The following is a 10184-nucleotide window of genomic DNA, read 5'->3' on the forward strand; positions in this document are numbered from 1 at the left end:
CATTAGGCTGTCGTGGCAGCCTTCCCTCTCACTGTTTTAGCATGCAAGCCCCAAATGCCCATTAATTAAATGCCTGCTGGTTCTGTACGAGAAGTCTTGCCTTGTTAATTCCAGTCCGTTCAAACTGTATATTTCTTATCAAGATCTGCTCGCATCCAACAAAAAAAAAGCACAATTTAATGAAATGTTGCCATGCTCCTGGGTGCCAGTCTCTCTCTGTCTAATCTAATCAAATCAAATTGTATTTGTCATATGCGCCGAATACAACAGGTGTAGACCTTACCGTAAAATGCTTACTTACAAGCCTTTAACCAACAATGCAGTTCAAGAAATAGAGTTAAGAAAATATTTACTAAATAATCTGAAGTAAAAAAATAAATCATTGAGGCTATATACAGGGGGTATCAGTACCGAGTTAATGTGTGGAGGTACAGGTTAGTCAAGGTAATTGAGTTAATATGTACATGTAGGTAGGGGTAAAGTGACTATGCATAGGTAATAAACAACCTCTCTGTTTATTGAATGAGGTTGCATCTATAGTGTCCTTGTTTTACTTAAATGTCTAAACCTGTGTGTAGGTGGAGTGTAGGTGTAAACAGACCATTAGAGGACTGGATGATTGTCTTTTTGTGGGGGACAACAAGAGAGATGTTAAGTCTGGTGAGAGTTTCCATATTACGTCTGATTACAGAGAAAGCCACAATGATAGAGGTGTGCTTTCTTTATTATACAGAGAGTAAGGGTATCATGTTTGAGGTAAGACCCAGATGCAGACAACGTTGAATTAACCACAGTTTATGCATCCAACAGGGGCAGGCAAAAGACAGGTAAAGGACAGGCAGGGGTCAATAATCCAGACAGGTGGGGCAAAGGTACAGGACGACAGGCAGGCTCAGGGTCAGTGTAGGCAGAGGTCAGTAATCCAGATACGTGGGGCAAAGGTACCGGACGACAGGCAGGCTCAGGGTCAGTGTAGGCAGAGGTCAGTAATCCAGATACGTGGGGCAAAGGTACCGGACGACAGGCAGGCTCAGGGTCAGTGTAGGCAGAGGTCAGTAATCCAGATACGTGGGGCAAAGGTACCGGACGACAGGCAGGCTCAGGGTCAGTGTAGGCAGAGGTCAGTAATCCAGATACGTGGGGCAAAGGTACCGGACGACAGGCAGGCTCAGGGTCAGTGTAGGCAGAGGTCAGTAATCCAGATACGTGGGGCAAAGGTACCGGACGACAGGCAGGCTCAGGGTCAGTGTAGACAGAGGTCAGTAATCCAGATACGTGGGGCAAAGGTATAGAACGGCAGGCAGGCCCAGGGTCAGTGTAGGCAGAGGTCAGTAATCCAGATACCTGGGGCAAAGGTATAGGACGGCAGGCAGGCTCAGGGTCAGTGTAGGCAGAGGTCAGTAATCCAGATACGTGGGGCAAAGGTACCGGACGACAGGCAGGCTCAGGGTCAGTGTAGACAGAGGTCAGTAATCCAGATACGTGGGGCAAAGGTATAGGACGGCAGGCAGGCTCAGGGTCAGTGTAGACAGAGGTCAGTAATCCAGATACGTGGGGCAAAGGTATAGAACGGCAGGCAGGCCCAGGGTCAGTGTAGGCAGAGGTCAGTAATCCAGATACGTGGGGCAAAGGTATAGGACGGCAGTCAGGCTCAGGATCAGGGCAGGTAGAAAAGGTCAAAACCGAGAAAACTAGAGAACAGGAACAATCAAGAGACATGAACAGAGGGAAAACCACTGGTAGGCTTGACGAAACGAAACAAACTGGCAACAGACAAAACAGAGAACACAGGTGTAAATACACAGGGGATAATGGGGAAGACGGGTGACACCTGGAGGGGGTGGAGACAATCACAAGACAGGTGAAGCAGATCAGGGTGTGACAGAGGGATTGTATAGACTTGATTTGAGAAAGGTTTACCACCCCTAAGGAAGGACACTTCCTGCTTCCTGTCCCCCTACTGGACTTGTACCTTGTTAGTAAAAAAAACATTAGGAACACCCCCCCACCCAATTCTTCCCGCAGTTGTCATAGCTTTCTCCTGGGATTCTCCTGGGAACGGATCATAGCTTTCTCCTGGATTCACCTGGTCAGTCTGCCATGGTCAGTCTTTGCCAGTCTAATGTTCTGTACACTCAGTGTATATTATACAATGGTGTTGTTTCTCAAGCTTTCCCAATGTGTTTGCAGAAACGTTTCCCCTGGTTTTGTACTCATGTTCTAAATGCACTTTAGCAGAGCAATAGATATCTCAAGGTACAAATCAAGACTTCACATGTCAAACTGTGAAGCTAGAAGGAAGTTCCTCCACACAAATATCAAGAGGCTTTACGACATGAAAGCGCAAGTTGTCCAAAGCGTTGCTGGGAGTACTGACAAAGTTTATGAAGAAGAAAGTGAATGTGTTTTTAATCCTCTGCAGCACATGCAACAATGAGAGGCTGAGTGCTTAGATATGCCACCCCTGGGGCAGGTGCTATACTTAAGTCTTACAACAGCCTCATTATCGCCTTCCACTCACATCAGGTCCTAGCAGCAGTTTGTCACAGACAGACTCCTCTCTGCCTGCCAGTAGGCATCAGACCAATACTCCTGCAACACTACTGTACATAATTACCATATGGACAGCATTTTGAGCCAGACTGAAGACTAAAACCCCTCCAGGCAGATTCCCTAGATAACAAAATGAATATTTTATCTCATTTCCATCTAATTTGCACCAAATTATTATACAGAAGTGAAATTTGTAATTAATTTATAGAACAGATCAAACACAGGTTCATACTTTGATTTTTTTTTGGGGGGGGAGCTGTTATTTTGATGCTTTTAATCTCCACTGCTTTCCACAGCATCTCTATATATAATCAAGCACCATTATAAAACATGCTGCAAATGAATAGCTGTCAGCACACATAGAATGCTTGTCTGGGTTGTGAAAGCAGTTCCAGGGAGATGTCCCCTTTACCTGCCACCCAACTGATTAATTAATTTCACACTGTTAATTAAATCCACAGTCTGGGGAGTATCGGCGCCACCCTGGGAAACCGTATCTGGGTCTTGTGTGCACAGATATTACTTAGGGAAGGTCTGAGACAACTGCTCTCTCTGTCTCTCTCAGAAGTTGACACTGACGTCACCGTCTCTGAGGACGAAAGACCATGATGTGTCTCAATGTCATCTGCCAGTCATGGCAACACACTGCAGGGAAACAGGACAGGACCACACCATTTTACTGTGACAGGACAAGGTCCAACAATAATTGACAACAAGAGAACATGAGAGAAAAGTGGGAATCTGATACAAAATACAAAGTTAACCAATTTATTTTCAAAATAACCCCTAGATGATTATAAAACATTTATTGAAAGAAAAACCCTTTCACACCGTGCATTGTCCAAGTATAGCCGGTTATTTTAGATGTCTAAGTATAACCGGTTATTTTAGATGCCCAAGTATAGCCGGTTATGTTAGATGTCTAAGTATAGCCGGTTATTTTAGATGTCTAAGTATAGCCGGTTATGTTAGATGTCTAAGTATAGCCGGTTATGTTAGATGTCTAAGTATAGCCGGTTATGTTAGATGTCTAAGTATAGCCGGTTATGTTAGATGTCCAAGTATAGCCGGTTATTTTAGATGTCTAAGTATAGCCGGTTATGTTAGATGTCTAAGTATAGCCGGTTATGTTAGATGTCTAAGTATAGCCGGTTATGTTAGATGTCTAAGTATAGCCGGTTATGTTAGATGTCCAAGTATAGCCGGTTATTTTAGATGTCTAAGTATAGCCGGTTATGTTAGATGCCCAAGTATAGCCGGTTATGTTAGATGTCTAAGTATAGCCGGTTATGTTAGATGCCCAAGTATAGCCGGTTATGTTAGATGTCTAAGTATAGCCGGTTATTTTAGATGTCTAAGTATAACTGGTTATTTTAGATGTCCACATATAGCCGGTTATTTTAGATGTTGTGTGTGATATTCAAATCAGATCAGTTGCTATTCCAGATCGTCTCTGAGATCAAAATAACATTCATTGGTTCTGTTGAAAAGGAGTTTTCCATGACTCCGGTGTCTGGGCACCCGCATCACCATGTGTGCCAGGCTGGCAAAGCGCTACAGCAGCTCCAACGTGACAACAGAAAATGAAGTGCAGGAGTCTAACACAGCAGATATCAAAGCAGTGTGGGTTGGAAGGTACGCTCCCCCCCACCCCACCCCCTCTTCCCTTTATTCACTACTAGGAACACACAATATGTTAATCATGAATGTAATGCACAGGTTGAATAGGATGTTCAAATGAGCCTGTAATTGCATAATGATGATATAATTTAGGAGATTATGAATAAGAGTTTCATACTGATGTTTGGTGAGAATTGATCTGTTTTCTATTTCAACAGGGATTTTGTAAGTCCCTGTGTTGAGATTGATTCAGTTCAGTCTGTCAGTGGTGGATATGTGGAAAAGGGGCAGAGACGAGAGACAAAGGAGGAAACTATGTTGTGTTCTGACACTCATGAAGAAGGAAAAAAAGGTGATAACAACCACACGTAATGTATAAATAGGAATGTGTTTGACGTTTACATTCATTAAAGATCTAAAGAACAAAAAACAAGAAACTGTATGGGACCATAAGTGTGACTTCTAGCAATATCTTACATAAATCAAATTTGTTATCCGTTATTTGATTCATGGATGCTGTTTAATATGTCTGGGTATAAATCATCATATCTCCAAAAACATAAAGGAAAATGCAATTAATTGACATCCTTATAAATAATTCCCATACTGTACATACAGTCAGGTAGAGTTACAGTGCAGAAACTATCGTACGGAGCATTATTATATTCCATTAAAATGATCTGGCCCTGATTTTACTATATTTTCATAACAGGTTGAAAGTCAGCTTCCCTCTCTAGAAGGCTTCCCTCTCTAGAAGGCTTCCCTCTCTAGAAGGCTTCCCTCTCTACGCTACGGGGTGGAATATAATTTCTACCTAAAATAGTTCACTAGATTGATAAGATATTGGATGGAAGAAATACTTCCTATCTGTGCTTGCCTTGTCCTGTGACAGGACCCATCAGGTGCTCAACTCTTCCCTCACCCCTCCTTCTGACCCCATTCTGTCATCTCCGTTTCCTTATTTTCCACTCGCAGGTCTTTTATAAAGTGTCTCCATTCATTACACATCTAACAATGCGTTACAAATAGGCCACCATCAATCAGTCATTCAGCAGTGAAGGCAGAATCCACTGGTGTCTCCGATGCGATAGGTTTAGGAACTAAAGGAGCAACATGTGAGAGGACGGCTTTCTCTCAGAGAGACGGAAATATACATTTGTGTCCTAATAATTTGTCATGCCCTCTCTGACACAGTTTTGATATTGAATAGGAGAACTAATTTGGTTATAAGCTTTAAAAAAATTCTCATTAAATTTCTTTAAAAAAAACAACTAAGCAGTATTTCTATGTAATTGGGTAATCTCTTTACAGGTGGTAAGAGCGTGTAATGCTGGATATGTGTCAAGACTAAGTGCCTTGAGGCAAAGTTTTCCAGGTAAACATGTTACGGGCCAGGGCATATAAACCTACAGTGTGTATGATATAGGTGAAACATGACGTACGTAGTTGGGAGTGATTCAAGGCCCGAGGGAACAGAGTCAGAACTGTCTGACTCTCTTTGTCTGAGTGTGTCATATCATAAGCAGATGTTCTACTGATAACAAGCTCACAACAGACAATGCCACAGGATTTGTCACTAAGCAACTCTATACCACTAATGACGGTACATTACATTGTCTATTGAGTCAGGGTCTACAGAACCAATAAAGACATTGAGGCAGAGCCTAAGACTATAGGTCATGTATAGACCCTCACACTGAAATTACATTAATTAAAAATGCATAACATTAAATAAGCAATCTTTGAAATTATTACAGGGAAACATCCATAGACACACTAAAACTGAGCATTTAAAAAAATTAATCTGTGCATATGTCATAGTAATATATTGTTTAAACAGTCAAGTGTCCTCTTACTCAAGTGGAGGTGGGCGTATTAGCTCTAATGTTGCTGTGCTTAGAGGCCTGGTCCTGCTTCTTTGACTTCAAGATAGACGGCACCTCTTCAAGCATCAATACTTCAGGATGTATGCACCAGCAGCAAAGGCGTTTCTAAGGGACAGACAAAAAGACAATGAGTTAGAGAAGTCCAAAGGACAATACATCATTTTCAAATACAGTCAAAAACACAAAACGATCAATGAATATGTTGCGGACAGGCGTAACATAGTTGGCCAGAGATGTTGGTTCTGGGCTGCCAAGATTACTATCAATATGATCAGATATCCACGTTTTCTTTTGCATTGTAGCACTGTAAATGCTCTTAGATTAAAATGCAAACTAGCAGCACTGTGAATGCCCTTAGATGAAACCTTAGCTATGAGTATTGCTGATTCAGCTATGACCTGTCTGGTGTCTAGTTTAGCTCTGGTCACTGTTTTCAAAGGACTGCGTTCTTTACCCACCTCAAGTCATTGCCCTCACAAGTTTAACTGTTAAAAGTCAACGAGTCATAAATGACTTGAACATATAGTCCATAAAGCACGTTGTGTCACATCGTCACACTTCATCCTTTACCTACCTCTGTCTCGTGTGTGTCAGAACTGATATAACAAAACAATGAGGAAGATTATATTAAATCTTACCTTGAAACATGTTTTGAATCGTTTGCTGACCATGTACAGAGCGATGGGGTTGATGCAGGAGTTCAGCGATGCCATATTAATGCCAATATAGTCCAGGACAAGAAAAACACTGAAAAGGATGAGAGGATCAGGTCAGTAACACATTCCACAATTGAAAACAGCAGTGACAGTTTAATGTATCCTTTCTTACCTCAGTAGCTGACACCTTTTAGAATCCTTCTCGTCATAAATGGTGAGTTTTAAGATTCTGCTCAGGTACAGTGGTAACCAACAGAGAGCAAACACAAACACTAAGCAAAACACCGTCTTGGCCACTTCTCGTCTCTGGGTGAAAACAGATAAGGAGATTTATCTTAGACATTTTAATGACATCATAAAAAAATAACGACATTACAGCGCTAGCACTATGTCTATACTGCACCATGGGCCTCCATGTCCGGTCCAGGAAAGATACTGGGATGTGCAGGCTTTTATTCCACCCCAGCACTAACACATTTGTTTAAAATAATCAACATATCATCGTCTTCGGGCTGGAGCATGATTAGTTGAATCAGCTGTGTTACTGCTGGTCTGGACCATGATTAGTTGAACCAGCGTGTTTTACTGCTGGTCTGGACCATGATTAGTTGAATCAGCTGTGTTACTGCTGGTCTGGACCATGATTAGTTGAATCAGCTGTTTTACTGCTGGTCTGGACCATGATTAGTTGAATCAGCGTGTTTTACTGCTGGTCTGGACCATGATTAGTTGAACCAGCGTGTTTTACTGCTGGTCTGGACCATGATTAGTTGAATCAGCTGTGTTACTGCTGGTCTGGACCATGATTAGTTGAATCAGCGTGTGTTACTGCTGGTCTGGACCATGATTAGTTGAACCAGCGTGTTACTGCTGGTCTGGACCATGATTAGTTGAATCAGCGTGTTTTACTGCTGGTCTGGACCATGATTAGTTGAATCAGCGTGTTTTACTGCTGGTCTGGACCATGATTAGTTGAATCAGCGTGTTTTACTGCTGGTCTGGACCATGATTAGTTGAATCAGCGTGTTTTACTGCTGGTCTGGACCATGATTAGTTGAATCAGCGTGTGTTACTGCTGGTCTGGACCATGATTAGTTGAACCAGCGTGTTACTGCTGGTCTGGACCATGATTAGTTGAATCAGCGTGTTTTACTGCTGGTCTGGACCATGATTAGTTGAATCAGCGTGTTACTGCTGGTCTGGACCATGATTAGTTGAATCAGCGTGTTTTACTGCTGGTCTGGACCATGATTAGTTGAATCAGCGTGTGTTACTGCTGGTCTGGACCATGATTAGTTGAATCAGCGTGTTTTACTGCTGGTCTGGACCATGATTAGTTGAATCAGCGTGTTTTACTGCTGGTCTGGACCATGATTAGTTGAATCAGCTGTGTTACTGCTGGTCTGGACCATGATTAGTTGAATCAGCGTGTTTTACTGCTGGTCTGGACCATGATTAGTTGAATCAGCGTGTTTTACTGCTGGTCTGGACCATGATTAGTTGAATCAGCATGTTTTACTGCTGGTCTGGACCATGATTAGCTGAATCAGCGTGTTTTACTACTGGTCTGGAGCAAAAGGCTGTACATCTAATACCTCTCTAGTACCAGAGCTGTAATCACCTGTACGGTGTAGTTCCCCAGGGTATTCTCATTCTTCCTCAACATTTTCCGGGCCATCAGGGTGTAGAAGACAGCCGTGCAAGCCAGCGGCGTGCAGAAGTAGAAACCGAAGAGCCACCAGTCTTTTGCTGATTTATAAAACTTATGGAAAAATCTAGTGTTTAGTATTGTGGTTTTCGGTTTTATCTACCTACTGGAATGTGATGATAAGCACACCTCACTAGCTGCATTATATAATCAATCTGTCATTTTAATTTATTATCTAAAGAAAACCAAATGAAAACACATTATTGACCTTTTATCTTTCTATATTACTGCATGTTCTCAGGACTGACATTACCTGCATGAACTGATTGGTCTGTATGGGGTGAAGCAGACATACTGTCAGATGCTGTCCTTTATACTCCATCGTTATCATATCAAAGCCGACAACTTCAGGCACAGCCAGGAATGTTGATATCACCCATATCAAAGTTATTTCCACTACTGTCCAGGTTGAAACCCCAATGCCTTTGATTCGATTCCAGGATGCAACAGCTTGATACCTAGAAAATTAACAAGGAAATTATGTGGCTAGGGAGCGTTTTGTTCATAACAATAAAACAAAAATCACATTACAATGAAAGGGAATTTCAGGGCCTACTTCAAAGAAATATATTTGTTGAAATGTAGACATCAGCCAACTCTAACCATGTTACTCTTCTTATAACCTTTTGTATTCTATTCTCTGGTTTTGCCTTGTAAAATCTAAGTAATACAGTCATGTCCAACTATCTTGAAACAGAAATGTGAACTGAAGGTGTAATCCTCTCACCTGTCATACCTCTCACCTGTCATACCTCTCACCTGTCATATCTCTCACCTGTCATACCTCTCACCTGTCATACCGCTCACCTGTCATACCTCTCACCTGTCATACCTCTCACCTGTCATATCTCTCACCTGTCATACCTCTCACCTGTCATACCTCTCACCTGTCATATCTCTCACCTGTCATATCTCTCACCTGTCATACCTCTCACCTGTCATATCTCTCACCTGTCATACCTCTCACCTGTCATATCTCTCACCTGTCATACCTCTCACCTGTCATACTTCTCACCTGTCATAGCTCTCACCTGTCATACTTCTCACCTGTCATATCTCTCACCTGTCAATGCTCAAGGCACATAAACTCAACACTGTGATTCCAACAGAGGTTTTCTGGATGAAAGGGATTAGTTTACAGAGCGCCAAACCAAACGGCCAGTCCTGAGCCATGAGCTGCAACAACAACATGTCAATATTATATTACAAATCAATGTGTACTCAATAATACAAAACCCGATTTGATAGATCAGGATAGACAGATCACTGCACCCCACACTGCTAATAACTCACCCTGTAAGCATTGACTGGAATATCTATCACGATATGCAGCAGGTCTCCCAAAGCAAGGTTGGCAATGAGAATGTTAGGTCCACTTCTCATACATTTGTTTTCATATATGATTCTCAAGAGTGTTGAATTTCCAACTAGTCCAACGATGAATACAAGAACAGACACCACAGTACTGATGTATTTGAAAGTGTCTCTGATTCCAGTCGACACTAAGCACATGGGATGGGGTCGGGTGTTTCGTCCTGGTGTTTTGAACAAGGTAACAGAACCATTGGATTTGTGGTCCTCTGTAAGCTCTACAGCATCCGAAGAGGCAGTTGCAAAGAGTTCAATAGTAGGAGCTGCTTGTGGATTCTGATCATTGGTCGCTGCACTGATTAAAACCATTCCATTGGTAAGCAGCAGAGACAGAACAAGAGCTACAATTTCCATCGTAGATGATTTCCTCAAAAGGCCCTGCAATTTATC

At 42.2% G+C, this 10184-nt stretch overlaps 1 protein-coding gene across 1 annotated transcript; it reads right to left on the reverse strand.

The window, feature by feature from the left end:
- Positions 1-4403: 4403 nt before the first annotated feature.
- LOC139546286 (endothelin receptor type B-like) lies at positions 4404-10184 on the reverse strand. The gene is made up of 7 exons (XM_071354472.1): positions 9717-10184; positions 9487-9599; positions 8677-8881; positions 8337-8477; positions 6888-7021; positions 6698-6806; positions 4404-6164 (listed from the first exon to the last, which is right to left on the reverse strand). The coding sequence occupies exons 1-7, from the start codon at positions 10146-10148 to the stop codon at positions 6030-6032; spliced, it is 1269 nt and encodes a 422-aa protein (XP_071210573.1). The 5' UTR covers positions 10149-10184; the 3' UTR covers positions 4404-6029.

The sequence above is a fragment of the Salvelinus alpinus genome, chromosome 20 (assembly GCF_045679555.1).
Source record: "Salvelinus alpinus chromosome 20, SLU_Salpinus.1, whole genome shotgun sequence".
Lineage (NCBI taxonomy): Eukaryota > Metazoa > Chordata > Actinopteri > Salmoniformes > Salmonidae > Salvelinus > Salvelinus alpinus.